We start from the raw sequence: 17,641 nt of genomic DNA, 5'->3' as shown, positions 1-17,641 counted from the left end.
ATGGGATCCAGGGAAGTTTGGCCAGGTGGATTCAGAATCGGCTTGCCTGCAGAAGGCAGAGGGAGTACATTCAGATTGGAGGATTGTGACTAGTGGTATCCCACAAGGATCTATTCTGGGACCTCTACTTTTCGTGATTTTTATTAACGACCTGGATGTGGGGGTAGAAGGGTGGGTTGGCAAGTTTGCAGATGACACAAAGGTTGGTGGTGTTGTAGATAGTGTAGAGGATTGTCAAAGATTGCAGAGAGACATTGATAGGATGCAGAAGTGGGCTGAGAAGTGGCAGATGGAGTTCAACCCGGAGAAGTGTGAGGTGGTACACTTTGGAAAGGCAAACTCCAAGGCAGAGTACAAAGTAAATGGCAAGATACTTGGTAGTGCGGAGGAGCAGAGGGATCTCGGGGTACGTGTCCACAGATCCCTGAAAGTTGCCTCACAGGTGGATAGGGTAGTTAAGAAAGTTTATGGGGTGTTAGCTTTCATAAGTCAAGGGATAGAGTTTAAGAGTCGCAATGTAATAATGCAGCTCTATAAAACTCTGGTTAGGCCACACTTGGAGTACTGTGTCCTGTTCTGGTCACCTCACTATAGGAAGGATGTGGAAGCATTGGAAAGGGTACAGAGGAGATTTACCAGGATGCTGCCTGGTTTAGAAAGTATGCATTATGATCAGAGATTAAGGGAGCTAGGGCTTTACTCTTTGGAGAGAAGGAGGATGAGAGGAGACATGATAGAGGTGTACAAGATAATAAGAGGAATAGATAAATTGGACAGCCAGCACCTCTTCCCCAGGGCACCATTGCTCAATACAAGAGGACATGGCTTTAAGGTAAGGGGTGGGAGGTTCAAGGGGGATATTAGAGGAAGGTTTTTTGCTGAGAGAGTGGTTGGTGCGTGGAATGCACTGCCTGAGTCAGTGGTGGAGGCAGATACACTAGTGAAGTTTAAGAGACTACTAGACAGGTATATGGAAGAATTTAAGGTGGCTGCTTATATGGGAGGCAGGGTTTGAGGGCTGGCACAACATTGTGGGCTGAAGGGCCTGTACTGTGCTGTACTATTCTATGTTAACACATTGTCTATGAATGTAAGAATGAAAAGCATTGAATGGTTGAGTGGTTTGGGTACTAATATGTCTGAGGATCTATCGCGGACCCAACATTTCATTGCAGTGATAAGGAAGGCACGACAGCAGTTTTACTTCATTAGGAGTTTGAGAAGATTTGATATGTCACCAAGACACCTGAAAATTTCTACAGATGTACCCTGGAGACCATTCTCACTGGCTGCATTGCCATCTTGTATGGGGAGGGGGCTTCTGCAAAGGCTCAAAATAGGCTGCTCATAGGCAATAGCCTCAGTAGTATCCAGGACATCTTCAAGGAGCAGTGCCTTAGGAAAGCAGCATCCACCATGAAGGGCCTCCATCACCCAGGTCAGGCCTTGTTCTCATTACTGCCATCAGGTAGGAGATACAGAAGCCTGAAGTCACACACTCAACGACTCAGGAACATCTTCTTCCCTTCTGCCATCCAATTTCTGACTGGATATTGAACCCTTGAACACTACCTCACTACTTTTTTATTTCTATTTTTGCACTACTCACTTAACTAGATATATATTTACTGAAATTCGTATTTTGTCGATTATTTTGTGTGGCATTGTACTGCTGCCGAAAAGACATTTCATGACATGTGCCAGTGATTTTAAACCTGATTCTGATTCCTATAAATGTTTTTATAATTATGAATAAAGTTTATTTTGATATTAAAACATGCAGTGAACACATATATGTTTAAGTGCACCTGTACACAAACACCATAAACATATATCAGGCACAACACCCACATGCGTGTCCGAATGAATAGATGGCAATGCAAACTCGCTGGGTGTAGTGCAGTACTGGACAATATACATAAGGTGTAAGGGAGATTTTTTTTAAAAAGTGATATGTGCCTGGATTGGGTTGACAGGGTAGTGATGGAATTAGATACACACTAGTGGCATTCAAGACGCTGCTGGACACATGAAAATGTAGGGAATGGAGGAATATAGATTACAGAAGAGATTCACATTAGACAGAAGAGATTATGCCGATGTTGGAAATCTAGAGCAGCATACAAAACGCTGGAGGAACTCAGCAGGTCAGGCAGCATCTATGAAGAGGAATAAACAGTCCACGTTTCCAGTGGAAATCGTTCATCAGGACCGGAGAGGGTGTGGGAAGAAGCCAGAGCCTTCATCAGGATTACATTAATCTGCAATCGTGTTCAGCACAGATATGGTGCGCAAAGGGCCTGTTCCTGTGTTGTACTTGTCCTATGTTCTATTGCATTGCACACGTGTACATCATCTCCACACAGAAGCCTGGAACCACACACACACACACACACACATCACCTCCAGCCCAACACTAAGAATGCAGACATTCTACAGACCCCACACAAATGAACGCTCTGGCCACCTCTAACACACATTTGCACACCCGACCAACTCAGGCACACAGACCGAAACGTTGACAACACACTAGATCTCACAAGACCACCAATATACCCCCTGCGATAATAAAACCCTGACACATTTTTTAAAATAATACTGTCATGAACATTGCTAACACACCGGCGAAGCATACAAATGAACATTGTCAACATAAACCGGCGCGTACACACAGTGACGTTCTCGCACACACTGGGCTGTCTCCGGCGCTCTGACGTGTCCCTGCCGCTGTATATAGGACGGGGTGAGTGACTGCGGCTCCCAGCGAACCGACAGGCAAGGACGCTCAAGCAGTGGCCAACTCCGACCATTTTTTTTTGCTTCTTTGCTCCCTGGGTTCATCGGACCGTGTCAGCATGTCGGGTGAGTGCCGACTGTCCACACACACACCACACCCCCCCTCTCGCTTCTGGGGATTTTGCATTCTCGTTCAGTTTCAAACTGCAGATAATGTGTCTGCATTCTACCTTCCAGCGGATGGAGAGCAATCACAGGCTGCGACAGTCTAGCTCTGTGCTCCCTGTGCAGGCGGGCTGCAGTTTACATTTCTTGTAATTTGTTGTCTCCCTGTTATATTTTTCACTTTCCTTTTAGAACCAAATTCTCTTTCCGCTCTCTCTTCTTCCGGTTGAAACTGAAGCCGAATCGTACTGTAAGAAACCCTTTCTGGCCCATGGCAGGTTCTCTGCGCGCCTTCTAGTATATTTCCACGACTCCATTTGAGCCTGGATCTGGACGGCGGGCTCTTATTTTGATCTTTGACGTGATTTGTAAGGATTGCGCGGTTCCGAATATTTTCCTCTAATCTAGTCCTGTGTTGATCCCATAGCAAACCTCGGCGCAGACTTTCTCCCAACTTTGCATTGCGAGTATTACGCCACACAACCCCTGCTTGTTTGGATCATAGTTTCTTTCAGCCGTTGGATTAAAATATTACTCAGTGTGTATCAGTTTAAGCGGCATTTGAATACAGCTTCAGCTTATTATTTGAGAAATAACCTTGCAATAATAAAACTTTAGCTCACCAATGTCCGACTTGTAGTTTAAACATTCTACGTTTCCGCTTTTGCCCACTAGCTGGCGCAGTTTTCTTTTTCTGGAGGTTTCCACATTTCATCACTAACTCAGAATTAATTTTAGTATTAGTAGCAACAAGGTTAACGTCCTCTTTTATTTATATTGATGTTTCTTCAGGACTTGATTGGAGTCCTGAAGAAGTGGCTTGACCGGAAGGGTCGACAGTTCACTCTTTCCCATAGATGTGGCCTGACCTCCAGCATTTTGTGTGTGTTGCTTTGGATTTCCAGCATCTGCAGACTTTCTTGTGTTTTTGATTGGTGTTTATCTGGGTCCATATATACAATAGAAAATGCTGCTAATACTCAGCAGGACAGGCAGCATCAATAGATGGAGTAACGGTAAACCTTTTGGGGTGAAGACACTTCATTGGAACTGTGTGTGTGTGTGGTAGAGGGAATACCTTTGATAGGGTTGGGCCTGGGTTTTTGTTGGTACAAGTTGTGGGGGTCAATAGGGCAATTAGAGAAAATGAATAGCAACTATGAAACACAAACATCTGGAGAATGAGTTTACTAACAATGGGGCAAGCCCGTGATTCTGATACAGAGGAAGCAAGTTACCCGAAGTTGAATAATTCAATATCAAGTCCAGAAGACTGCTAAGTAACCAAACAGGCTTTGAAGTAATGTTTCCTGGCCTGGTGCTGGGCCTCATTGTAACAGTACAGGTGAGAACAAACAAGTGATTGGGGATGGAGAATCAAATTGGCAGGTAACGGGTTACCTGTTACTTTGGCAGAGTGGTCACCTGATTCATACTGGTACTTTCTTTTTAACTCAAAGATCGGGACATCATGTTGTGAACAGTGAATGCAGTACACTTGGTTGGAAGAAGTGCACGTGAATTACTGCTTTATGTGGAAGGGTTTCTGCATACTGGGAAAGGAAGAGGTTTTAAAAAAATAACCCATTGATTGGATGATGGAACCCCTGGCCTCGCACTTTGTCTGATCCATACAATCATCCATCTCCCCCCTCCCACAGCTTTTCTGCAACTTAAAACTGTTTTGTCTCTTCCCCAATTCTGATGAAGGGTCTTTAGAACATTTAGCCGACAATGTTTGGCTGACTTTTCAACCTACTCTAAGATCAATCTAGCCCTTCCCTCCCTCATAGCCCTCCATTTTTCTGTCATCCACGTGACTACCTAAGAGTTTCTTAAAACCCGTAATGTATCTGCCCCTCCCATTACCCCTGGCAGGTGTTCCATGCACGTACCACTTTCTGTGTATATTTTTAAAAAAGCTTACTTCTGACATCCCCCTATACTCTCTTCCAGTCACCTTAAAATTATGCTGCATTGTATTTGTCCCGAAATATTAACCTGAAATAAGGTACAGCAGGTTAGATGGTTTCACTTTCCACAAATACTGCTCATCCTGCTGAATATTTCCAGCATTTTATGTTTTCAGATTTCCGGCATCTGCAGATTTAAAAAGAATGTATAATTCACTGTCCTCTTGATGATCGAAGATTCCTCACTCTCCATTTCAATGGTCCAAGTTTTGCTCTAACCATTTCAAAACTGCAATCTATTTTTCTAAATTCTTTATGGCCTTCCCCCATCCTTGTACTCATGACCTTTGCCTTCCTGTGTCCCAGTGCATTCGCAAATTACTTTTAATGGACTAATAAATTTTATCAAAACTGGAAATTTATAGGTTGGGTCCGCCCAACAACATAGGCAAAAGAAAAGTCACTGTTGCAAACAGTGCAGCGAGCAACACTGTCATTATTTTGACCCCTGTTAGGCAGGGGTACACTTTAGTGTAGTCTGGGGTGACGTACGTTTTATATTTTTCTTTGGAACACTCTGCCATGGCGCGCTCTCACTCTCTCTCATAGTCGCTCGCTCGCTTGCTTTCTCTTGCTTGCTCTCGCTCTGGCACGTGCTCTCTCGTGGTCACTCTTGTGCTCTCTCTTGCTTTCGCTCGCTGTCAAAAAAAATTGATTTCTGTGATATTGTATATAATATGCGGGCATCAGGGAGCGACTATTAATATGCGGGAGACTCCTGGAACTTCTGGGAGAGGTGGGATGTCTGTTAATTTTGGAATCTTTATCCAACGTTCCTCCCAAGCTCGCAGCATGTAGCCCTGTAACCTCTTCCAGTGTCTTGTTTCTACACCTGCTCTCTAGACTTGAGGCTGGTGCCTTACTGCATTCCTTTGCACTGGAGTCGGGCTAGTCACACCCACAGACTTCCTGACTCTTTCCCATTTCTCAGATGCCATGTCAGTACCTACAATTTGTTCCACATCTGATCATATTTAATTATCTGCATAACAAATTCCATGTCATTATCCCTGCTGTGCTGGCAAGGCTTATCCCTCAGTTGCCAAGAAAGGATTATTTATCACTTTCATAGCTGTTTGTGGGAGCTTGCTGTGCATTCTTTGCTTCAATAAATAAAACAGTTTAAGAATAGAGAGGTGATGGTGGAACTGCTTCTGACAACAGAACACAACTTGGGTTGTTGAGCTTAGCACATTGAAGGAAAACTGGGTTTGCACTGGTGTTGCTGCTTTGAGGAGGTTTCATGGACTGGAAGATTGTACCGGTGATAGGCTTGTTGTGGTATGTTTTAGGTCAGATGTGACTGAGGAGGAAACGTGGAGATATATAACATTATGGAAAGTAAGTGTGGGGTTTATATGGGAATAAAAACGAGCTAATTTATCTTTGGACATATGAGCTCTATGTACTACTTTAAATTGTATTAAAGTATGTTTAGCACATATAGAAGTACTAACTAAATGAAAAATTTTATCCCATTTCTCTGTAGGTAGGGAAAGGTGAAGTTCCCTTTCCCATTCATTTTTAATTTTATCAGATATATCTGGCTGTAATTTCATAATTATATCATAAATTATTGCTATTAATCCCTTCTGCAAAGGATTAAAACCTAAAATTTTATCAATAGTGCCAGAAGGATTGGAAGTCGGAAAGGTAGGCAACGTAATATTTAAAAAAATTTCTTATTTGTAAGTATCTAAAAAAATGGGATCTAGGCAAATCAAATTTCTCAGATAACTGCTCAAAAGACATAAAGCAGTTATCCAAAAATAAATCACGAAAACATATTAACCCTACTTGTGATAGATGTCATTCTGAAGTGGCTTCTTTAACTCAAATGTTTTGGTCCTGTCCTCTTTTGGAAAAATATTGGAAAAACATTTTTGATATTATTTCAACAGTTCTATGCTTCGATTTAAAACCCCATCCTAGTACAACAATCTTTGGATTGCCAATGGTAGAACATAGATCTTTGTCTTCTTCAGCCTGTCGAATGATAACTTTTGTTACTTTAATGGCGAGAAGATCTATCTTGTTGAACTGGAAGGAAACTAATCCTCCAACTACATTCCAATAGTTTTCTCAAACCATATTAAGTTTAAATTTAGAAAAAATTAGAAGTGATATGTTTGACCCTTCGGTTAAATTTGAAGAAACTTGGAAACCTTTTATGCAACATTTTCATGTGATGTAATCTGACCTTTCCAAATCTTTTTTCTAAACTTAAATTATATGATGAGAGGAGCGGAGTTAACGACATTATTGAACGTGTCCGATACAAGCTGTTGGTCTAGCCCTGTTTTTTTTTCTTCTTGGGTTTTTTTTTCTCTTTTGGGGTTTTTTTTGTTTATATATTTTTTTTCTTTTTATTTCTTTTTTAATGTTTAATCTTGTTATGAGTTTGGAAGTCTTTTATATCTATGTTACTTAAAATTCATTTTATATATGCTGATGAACATTTTTCCAATCTCTTTGTACCAACTTTGTTATTGAGTTTATAATTTTGAAAAATTAATAAAAAGATTTAAAAAGAAAAGAAAAGTAAGTGTGGAAGAAAAGAAATTATAGGCCAGTTAGCCTGACTTCAGTGGTTGGGAAGATGTTGGAGTCCATTACTAAGGGTGAGGCTTCAGGGTACTTGGAGGCACATGATAAAGTAGGGCAAAGTCAGCGTGGTTTCCTTAAGGGGAAATCTTGCCTGTCAAATCTGTTAGAATTCTCTGAGGAAATAACAAGCAGGATAGACAAAGGAGAGTCAGTGGATGTTGTTTTCTTTGATTTTCAGAAAGACTTTGACAAGGTGCTGCACATGAGGTTGTTTAACAAGATAAGGGCTCGTTGTATTACAGACAGAAGATTGGCTGACTGGCAGGAGTCAAAGAGTGGCATCAAGGGGATGGGTTCTAGTTGGCTGCCAGTGACTAGTGGGTCAGTATTGGGATGGCTTCCATTCGCATTATATGATAATAAATTGGATGACAGACTTGATTGCTTTGTGGTCAAGTTTGCAGATGATACAAAGACAGGAGGAGGAGCAGGTAATGTTGGGGAAGCAGGAAGTCCGCAGAAAAACTTAGACAAATTGCGAGAATGGGCAAGGAAGTGGCAGATGGAATATAGTGTCAGGAAGTGTATGGTCATGCATTTCGACAGAAGGAATAAAGGCGTAGACTTTTCTAAATGGGGAGAAAATTTAAAAATCAGATGTGCAACTGAACTTGGGAGTCCTTGTGCAGGATTTCTTAAAGAGTAATTTGCAGGCAGAGTCAGTGGTAAGGAAAGCAAATGCAAAGTTAGCATTAGTTTTGAGAAGACTAGAATATAAGAGCAAGAATGTAATACTGAGGCTTTATAAGGCATTGGTCAGACTGCAATTAAGAGTACTGTGAGCAGTTTTGGGACCCTTATCTAAGAAAAGATGTGCTGGCATTGGAGAGGATCCAAAGAAGAGTCACAAATGTTATTCTGGGAATGCAAAGGTTAATGTATGAGGAACATTTGATGGCTCTGATCATGCATTCGCTGAAGTTTAAAGAATGTAGGGGGATCTCATTGAAACCTACGGAATATTGAAAGGCCAGGACAGAGAGGATCTGGAGAGAATATTTCCTATAAAGGGTGAGTCTAAGGCCAGAGGGCACCTCCTCAGAAAAAGAGGGACATCCATTTAGAATGGAGGTGAGGTTAAATTTCTTTAGCCAGGGAGTGGTAAAACTAGAATTCATTGACACAGACAGCTGTGGGAGGCCAAGTGATTGGGTATATTTTACACAGAAGTTGATAGGTTCTTGATTAGTCAGGGCATCAAAGATTACAGGGAGAGGGAAGCAGCATGGGGCTGAGAGGAATAAGTGATGGAATGATGGAGTGGACGATTGGCCAAACAGCCTAATTCTGCTCCTGTGTCTTATGGTCTTGTAATATACAAGTGAACATGTATGTAAAATAATTGGCAGTAGATTAAAGGGAAGAAGGGGAGGAGAGAGATGAAAAAATTCTTCAAGTGGGGGAGGAATGTGCAATGGTAAAAGTATAATCCTTGTCACATTTAAGCAGTACAGTCGACCCCGATTTAAAGGGTTACGTTCCTAGAAAGTGGGCTATTTTACAATTTCTTTTTAAATTTCGTAACTTGAAGCTGCAGCACCTTGCATACATCAAGAAATGTGACTATTTTGTGTTTATTTATTTACTGTTTTGACCACACAAATTCTGTGCAAGCAGGTTTTATTCCATATCTCAAATTTTTGGGCAGCAACTTGCGGATACAGTTTAAAGAAACAGTGCACACAGTTCGGGCCTTTTGGCCCACAATGCTGTGCTGACCTTATAACCTACAATAGCCCTTCGCCCCCATATAACCTTTCATTTTCCTATCATTAGTGTGCGTATCTGATGGTTTCTTACATGTCTCTAAAGTATCTGCATCTGTCACCACCCTGGCAGTGCATTCCATTCACTCACCACTTTCTATGTATTAAATAAATGTATACCTCTGTCAACAGCCCCACCTCCCCACATAATCCTCCACCCCCAATCACTTTAAAAAGATGTCTACTTATTAGTCATTTCCACTCTTGGGAAATGTTTCTGCTAGCCACTCGATGGCCTGCACATGGATGTGTACTTGACCAGCCATGACCTGCAGGGCTTTAGACCCTGCACTGGAAGTTAGGACTGTGATTTGTAGTTCTTCTGTGACTAGCAGATCTTGTAGTTCTTCTCCGCGCCTCTTGGCATCGGAGGGCCGGGTTCGATCCTGAGTTTGGGTGCTGTCTGAGTGGAGTGCACATTCTCCCTGTGACTGCATGCATTCCAACAGGTGCTCCAGTTTCCTTCCACGTCACAAAAATGTGTGGAAGAGTTGGTTGTTGGGCTACTGAAAATTGTCCCTAGTGTGTTTTTGAATTGGCTTATTGTTGTCACGTGTACAGTGGAGAAACTTAGTTTTTCATGCCATCCATACAGATAATTTCAACACATCAGTGCGTTGAGATAGTACAAGGGAAAACAATAACAGAATACGGAATAAAGTGTTACCATTACTGAGAAAGTGCAGGCAGATAATAAGGTACAAGGCCATAACGATGTAGATTGTGAGGTGAAGAGGTCATCATATTGTACTGGGGAACTCTTCAATAGTCTTGTAATAGCAGGATAGAAGCTGTCCTTGAGCCTGCTGGTGGAACAGTGATAGAATTTGATGGGAACTGAGGAGAATAAAACAGAAGCAATGTAGGGTTTGTATAAATGGGTGCTTGATGCTAGTGAAGACTCAGTGGGTCAAAGGGACTGATTCTGGGCTGTATCTCTCTAACTCCAGGTCTGTGTTTTGCTCATCTATCTGCACTGCCTTTGATAAACGGTTCTGAATTCTGTTTGCTTGTTTTTGTTGGTGACAGGATAATTGCATCCTGGACAACTGTGTCCCAGTCAAATGCGTCCCGGTCATTGGCGTCCCTGGATATTTGCGTCCAGTTATTTTGCGTCCCAGACATTTGTGTCCCCAATATATGTATATCTCATATTAGATTTGTGTCCCAATATATGTATATCTCATAAAAGATATAATTTTACTTATTCATGTAATTTTTTAATCAAAAAGTTTTATTAATTTAAAAAGGAATTGTAGCATGCATTTTATTGATTTAAAAAAAATTTAATTTGTAATTCCAAACTTAAAAAGTATGCATGTTGTGGGCAACCCCTCGTAAGAAAGTTAATTTGTCCTCAGGATTGTAACGTGCAATTAATGATTGAAGGCGCTGATTGATATTCTTATTTCTTGGTTGGACAATCATCCCTCTTTGGTAGACAATTTTCTTCTTTGTGGCCATAGCTTCCTCTTTCTTCAACACATCAATTAATTTCCAAACAGAGGGGTGTTGACAAGTAAATGAATTTTGGATAGCATTATGCCACCCCTGTAAACTATTGCTAGATCTAGGCAAGTCGTTCATTGTTTGATCATGAACATTCCAAGATGCAATGGAAAAGACTGATTAATCCTGTGCCCACTTCTACTTCTTGCTTGGCCAATGTATGTAACTTCAAAGTGTGCGATGAACTCGGGAGGTAAGTCACGATCTTCACTCGGATCCAAAAAGCCTACTACCACATCATTTACTGGAAGGAAAGCTAATGCAGAGAAACATCTAGTTTTTAAATTGAATTCTTGGTCTTCATTATACCGTTGTCTTAAACCAAGGTCGCATATTTTCTTAAAGATGGATTTTGACAAATGGAAAATACACAAGCTTATTGTTGCATTGGGATATGTTTCTGCTACACTCTTGCTCCTAGTTCAAAATCCGTCAGCATTAATTTGGGATTAAGTTGAGGGCGAGTCTGCAACAAAAGAGTGAATAGGCGGTCATATGTTTCTTCAGGCTTCTTGGGTATGTCACGTGATGGACAACAATGAATTATCAATTGAAGCAGGTTTCACAAAAACAAACAAACATTTATTAAACTCTGCTCAATAAATAGCGAAAAGTATTCAATCAACTAACTTAACCAGAAGTTAACTGCAATATGGCAACTCTGGAACAGTTCTTAAAAGGGTAAATGCGAAAACAGTTCTTAAAGTGGTAAATTCGAAAGTCCAAGCAATTCACACAGTCAATAAGGAGAGACTTCTCTGGAAATGGATTTCTTCGAAGACGTGGCGTTACTGCTGATTCTCCAAAGGATTCACGACAAAGGAAATAATGTGGCTTAAAGGAACTGATCTTTTCCAGGCGAGTGAACATTGCACATCCTCCCGCTCTTGCAGGAGTTATCTCAGATACAGGTCACTATATTATGAACGAATCCTCAATAAGGTCGATCCTTTATAAAGCCGCCGAACGACTCCAACTTTATTCCAATCCTTCAAGTTCCCATCCTTTAATAAAGTCTTCACTCTCCAATACTACTGTAAAGAAAAAATTATAGATGCAAAACATAGAACATAGAATAGTACAGCGGAGTACAGGCCCTTTGGCCCACAATGTTGTGCTGACCCTCAAACCCTGCCTCCCATATAACCCCCCACCTTAAATTCCTTCATATACCTGTCCAGTAGTCTCTTAAATTTCACTAGTGTATCTGCCCCCACCACTGACTCAGGCAGTGTATTCCACACACCAACCACTCTCTGAGTAAAAAACCTTCCTCTAATATCCTCCTTGAACTTCCAACTACTTAACTTAAAGCCATGTCCTCTGTATTGAGCAGTGGTGCCCTGGGGAAGAGGTGCTGGCTATCCACTCTATCTATTCCTCTTATTATCTTGTACACCTCTATCATGTCTCCTCTCATCCTCCTTCTCTCCAAAGAGTAAAGCCCTAGCTCCCTTAATCTCTGATCATAATACATACTCTCTAAACCAGGCATCATCCTGGTAAATCTCCTCTGTACCTTTTCCAATGCTTCCACATCCTTCCTATAGGGAGGCGACCCAAACTGGACACAGTACTCCAAATGTGGCCTAATCGGAGTTTTATAGAGCTGCATCATTACATCGCGACTCTTACACTCTATACCTCAACTTATGAAAGCTAACACCCCATAAGCTTTCTTAACTACCCTATCTACCTGTGAGGCAACTTTCAGGGATCTGTGGACATGTACCTCCAGATCCCTCTGCTCCTCCACACTACCAAGTATCCTGCCATTTACTTTGTATTCTGCCTTGGAGTTTGTCCTTCCAAAGTGCACCACCTCACACTTCTCCGGGTTGAACTCCATCTGCCACTTCTCAGCCCACTTCTGCATCCTATCAATGTCTCTCTGCAATCTTTGACAATCCTCTACACTATCTACAACACCACCAACCTTTGTGTCGTCTGCAAACTTGCCAACCCACCCTTCTACCCCCACATCCAGGTCGTTAATAAAAATCACGAGAAGTAGGGGTCCCAGAACAGATCCTTGTGGGACACCACTAGTCACAATCCTCCAATCTGAATGTACTCCTTCCACCACGACCCTCTGCCTTCTGCAGGCAAGCCAATTCTGAGTCCACCTGGCCAAACTTCCCTGGATCCCATGCCTTCTGACGTACTGAATAAGCCTACCGTGTGGAACCTTGTCAAATGCCTTACTAAAATCCATATAGATCACATCCACTGCACTACCCTCATCTATATGCCTGGCCACCACCTCACAAACCTGGCAGCAATTGGTTCTTCTTTCAGTTAGTCCTGATGAAGGGTCTTGGCCCGAAATGTCAACTGCACCTCTTCCTAGAGATGCTGCCTGGCCTGCTGCGTTCACCAACAACTTTTATGTGTGTTGCTTGAAACTCCAACATCTGCAGATTTACTCATGTTTGCGTTATGCTCATTAATTTGTTTTGTTATTACATCGCTCTCGGTATGAACTCTTGCTTTGCAGGGTCGTACCACACATCTCCAGTAAATTTTCGTGCCCACAGCATTTTTCTTATAATAGCGATAGATATAATTTCCATCATCAATAAGCATGTTTCCACCTTTGCTTGATTTCAAGAACTGTGACATAGCTTAGTTTTTGAAAAAAAAAGTAAATTTAAAGCCAAATTAAATTGTAATAGGAAACGTGGGGGCGTGTTTATAAGTAGCTCAGTCGCAAACGAGGCACCCTCATTTGCCTACAATTACCCTAATTGATTAGACGGTTGCTTTTTGAACTGAGATAAGAGGCTTAGCATACATAACACGGGGTTTGTTACCCAGTAATAGTTACATATAGTAGGATGCTAACGACCGGGACACAATCATCCAGGACGCAAATACCCTAGTATCGTTTTTACTGCTTGCACAATTTGCTTTTTTTTCCCTCTCTCCCCTCCCCCTTGGAATTTTTTTGGGATTTTTTTAATGGGTTCTTTTGGGTTTCTTGTTTTGTGGCTGCCTGTAAGGAGATGAATCTGAAGGTTTTATAATGTGTCGATACTTTGATAATAAATGTACTTTGAACTTGGAACAACTTCAATAGTGTGGAGGGCTGTCAGAGGTTACAGCGGGAGATCGATACAATGCAAAACTGGGCTGAGAAGTGGCATCTGGAGTTCAACCCAGATAAGTGTGAGATGGTTCATTTTGGTATGTCAAATATGATGACAGAGTATAGTATCAATAGTAAGACTCTTGGCAGTGTGGAGGATCAGAGGGACCTTGGGGTCTGAGTCCATAGGACACTCAAAGCTGCTGCGCAGGTTGACTGTGTAGTTAAGAAGGCATACGGTGAGTTGGCCTTCATCAACAATGGGATTAAGTTCAAGAGGCAAGAGGTAATGTTACAAATATATAGGACCCTGGTCAGACCCCACTTGGAGTACTGTGCTCAGTTTTGGTCACCTCACTACAGGAAGGATGTGGAAACTATAGAGAGGGTGCAGAGGAGATTTACAAGGATGTTTCCTGGATTGGGGAGTATGCCTTATGAGAATAGGTTGAGTGAACTTGGCCTTTTCTCCTTGGAGTGACAGAGGATGAGAGGTGACCTGATAGAGGTGTACAAGATGATGAGAGGCATTGATCGTGTGGATAGTCAGAGGCTTTTTCCCAGGGCTGAGACGGCTAAAATGAGAGGGCACAGTTTTAAGGTGCTTGGAAGTAGGTACAGAGGGGATGTCAGGGGTAAGTTTTTTACGCAGGGAGTGGTGAGTGCATGGAATGGGCTGCTGGCGACTTGTGGTGGAGGCAGATACAATAGGGTTTGCTAGGAGATTCCTGGATAGGTACATGGAGTTTAGAAAAATAGAGGGCTATGGGTAACCCGAGGTAATCTCTAAAGTACATGTTCAGCACAGCATTGTGGGCCGAAGGGCCTGTATTGTGCTGTATGTTTTCTATGTTTCTAACTTGTTTTGAGATTTTCAGCTAAGCTTTCAGCCTTTAGGGAAAAGAGATCTAGTATTCACTCCCATGGGTGGAAAAAGTTCCTCTTGAGATTTGCCCCTAATTTTAAAGTGAAAGTCCTTTAATCGAGGTACAGAGCCTAAAACTGGCAGCGCGTAGGGAAGGGCATCCTCTTGCTGTGTAATTTAGTTCACCATTGTGTTAGTGGTTTCTAAGACTGTGAATGACAAGTTGATACCTGTTTGTTGAAATGGATGAACTTTGATTATAGGATGCAATTTGGGTCCATCCCAAGGCATATGTGCAGACGGATTGGCAATTTGCTGAGGAAGTTGGTTAGGATGAAATGTTTTCGATTTTCTAAAGTATCTCATTTTTACTTTTGGGTTAATGCAATCTAATTGGTGAAAATTGCAACTGATCATTATAAGAGTAAAATGTGATTGTTGCCATAGAAACCTAATTGGAAGATCTGTGAAGTGTTCTGGGGGGGGGGGTCTGATGAGTCCCCAGTTATAGATTTTTTTGTGATATCTGGAGGGATTTTGCATCAAATAACTCTGAGTTGAGGTATCCTTCATACTTTTAAAACTGTTCAATAACACTAAGGGTGCTGGAAATGTTGAAATCTATCTACGGTTCTTGGTTCAATTATAATGCATTTAGCAGAAACTATTTATTCTTTTTCAGATTTAATAGCTCATTACTTTTAGGTTTGCCAGAACAGTTGGACAAAAAGTTACACAGGGAAATGATGCCTTGAATCAGTTAGAATTCTGTAATTCTTCACTCAGTTGCTATGAAGCAGAGGGACTCAGATACTGTATGGGCCTGTTTATAAAATGTGCCATATCTGTTTAGTGACAGGGTAATGGGAAGCAGTTTAAAGATAATGTTGTCGATGGTCAAAAATCTACAAAACCTGTGGTATCTCTCATAATTAATGAGAATTTGAAGTAGTTTTTGAAAGGGATCTCTCCATCAGTAGCTTTTGTATTGATTTACTTCTGATTGGTGCAGTAGGTTCTGTATGTTCATTTTGTGTGTGCTGTTAACTTTAAATTTCTGTGTTGTGCTTCTTTCTTTATCTAAGTGACATGCAGTTTAGACAATACTATGGATCTCAGCTGTGTCCACTTGTGTACGTGCTGATATCCAAGGGACCAGTGTTGTAACATGAACAAAGTCACCAGAGAAAAGCTGAAGCTGGTGGATATAGAAGTGTTTTATTCAACAGAAACAAGCAGCAGGCATCATATTGAGGCTTTTTCGGAGGAAGAGGCCTGTTCGACCCAATATTAAATGGCACTTTATATGCTAACGATGAATGGGTAATCATATGGTTACAATGTATCTTCAACACTTCCTTTTAATTACATATAATTTTCACATCTCCTTCTTGGCACCTACACTCCAAGCACCCAAAATGAACGTTAATCAGCGTTGTCTGGTTGTCAATTAACTGGCGTCTGTAGCTCCTGGAAACCAGGGCTGCATTTTAAATTTAATCTACAATCCACATTCAGGTCTAAAGATGGGTTATATAGCAAAATATTAACTTCAGCAACCAGACCCCAGAACATGGCCCAACAGCCAGTCTGCCGTGGATCCCCTTGTCGCTAGACAAGATCCATAGCCTCAAGCTAGTTCAGCTGGACAGGCTACATCGTTTGCATACTCTACTCTGAGATCAATCATGGCAAGATGTTACCACAGAGGTAGGGTGGTCAAAAAGGCATTTTGGCATGCCTGCTTTCGTCAGTCAGGGCATTGAGTTGAAGTGTTGAGATGTCATGTTACAACTGTACAAAACACTGTCAAAATCACTTGGAGTACTGTGTGCAGATCTGGTCACCATCCTCTAGGAAGGATAACGTCAAGCTGGAAAGATTCAGAGAAGATTCATGAGCATGTTACAGGAACTGGGGGGGCTTGAGTTCGAAGGTAGAAACTGGATAGGCTGAGACTTTCCTCCCTGAATGTAGAAGGCTGAAGGTGACCCTGTAAAGATGTATAAAATCATGAGGGACATGGATGAGGTGAATGGTGACAGGCTTTTTTCCCAGGGTAAGGGAGTGTACAACTAGAGGCATTGGTTTACGATGAGTGGAGAAAGATTTAAATAGTACCTGAGGGGAAAGTTGACTGATGACTATGTGGAATGAACTCCGTGAAGTAGTGGCAGAGACGTGTGCAGCCAGAATGTTTAAGACAGTTGTACAAGTACACCAATAGAAAAGGCTTAGGGCCTGGTTTCCAACCTTTCTTTTATTGCCATAGACCCCTGCCGTTAACCAAGGGGTCTGTGTACCCCAGGTTGGGAACCCCTGGTTCAGGCAGATATGTGCTAAGTGCACACACGTGTGATTAGCTCAGTTAGGGAGCTTGGTCAGCATGAAGAAGTGGGCCGAAGGGCTGTACAACAATGACTGTCTTCACAAACTTGTGGGAATCCCTGACCTGTGACTTCTCTAAATAGTGTGGTGTTGACCATCGTGTCCCGGCTAAAGCCTGGTGCAGGTGATATAAAGGGTGAACATCTCCAGGACACACATCTCTCACCTCGTGGAGCTGTGGTCGTGGAGAAATAAAACATGGAAGCCAGTCCTTCAGTCTACTGAGTCCCTGCTGCCCATCAGGTACCCATCAATACACCAATCCCATCCTATCCCATCTCACTCTCCAATTTCAAGTTCCTGAGTGTCAACATCTCTGAGAATCTGTTCTAGGCCCAGCATATCGATGCAGTTACAAAGAAGGCACGACGGTGGCTTTATTTCATTAAGAGTTTGAGGAGATTTTGTATGTCACCAAAGACGCTCACAAATTTCTACAGATATACCGTGGAGAGCATTCTAACTGGCGGCATCACTGTCTGGTATGGAGGGGGGCGGGGCACTGCACAGGATCAATATAGCTGCAAAAAGTTGTACACTCAGT

General features: G+C 41.9%; 1 protein-coding gene across 1 annotated transcript in view; it reads left to right on the top strand.

Moving 5' to 3' along the window:
• Positions 1-2,734: 2,734 nt before the first annotated feature.
• The window catches only part of LOC140196204 (glycogenin-1-like), a 98,155-nt gene continuing 83,248 nt past the window's right edge, over positions 2,735-17,641 (top strand). The window contains exon 1 of the mRNA XM_072255001.1: positions 2,735-2,862. Within this exon, the coding sequence (XP_072111102.1) occupies positions 2,856-2,862 (7 nt within the window). The 5' untranslated portion in view covers positions 2,735-2,855. The remainder of the gene's footprint in view (positions 2,863-17,641) is intronic.

Source organism: Mobula birostris, chromosome 4 (genome assembly GCF_030028105.1).
Source record: "Mobula birostris isolate sMobBir1 chromosome 4, sMobBir1.hap1, whole genome shotgun sequence".
NCBI lineage: Eukaryota > Metazoa > Chordata > Chondrichthyes > Myliobatiformes > Myliobatidae > Mobula > Mobula birostris.
This window is presented reverse-complemented; position numbering and strand designations above follow the sequence as displayed.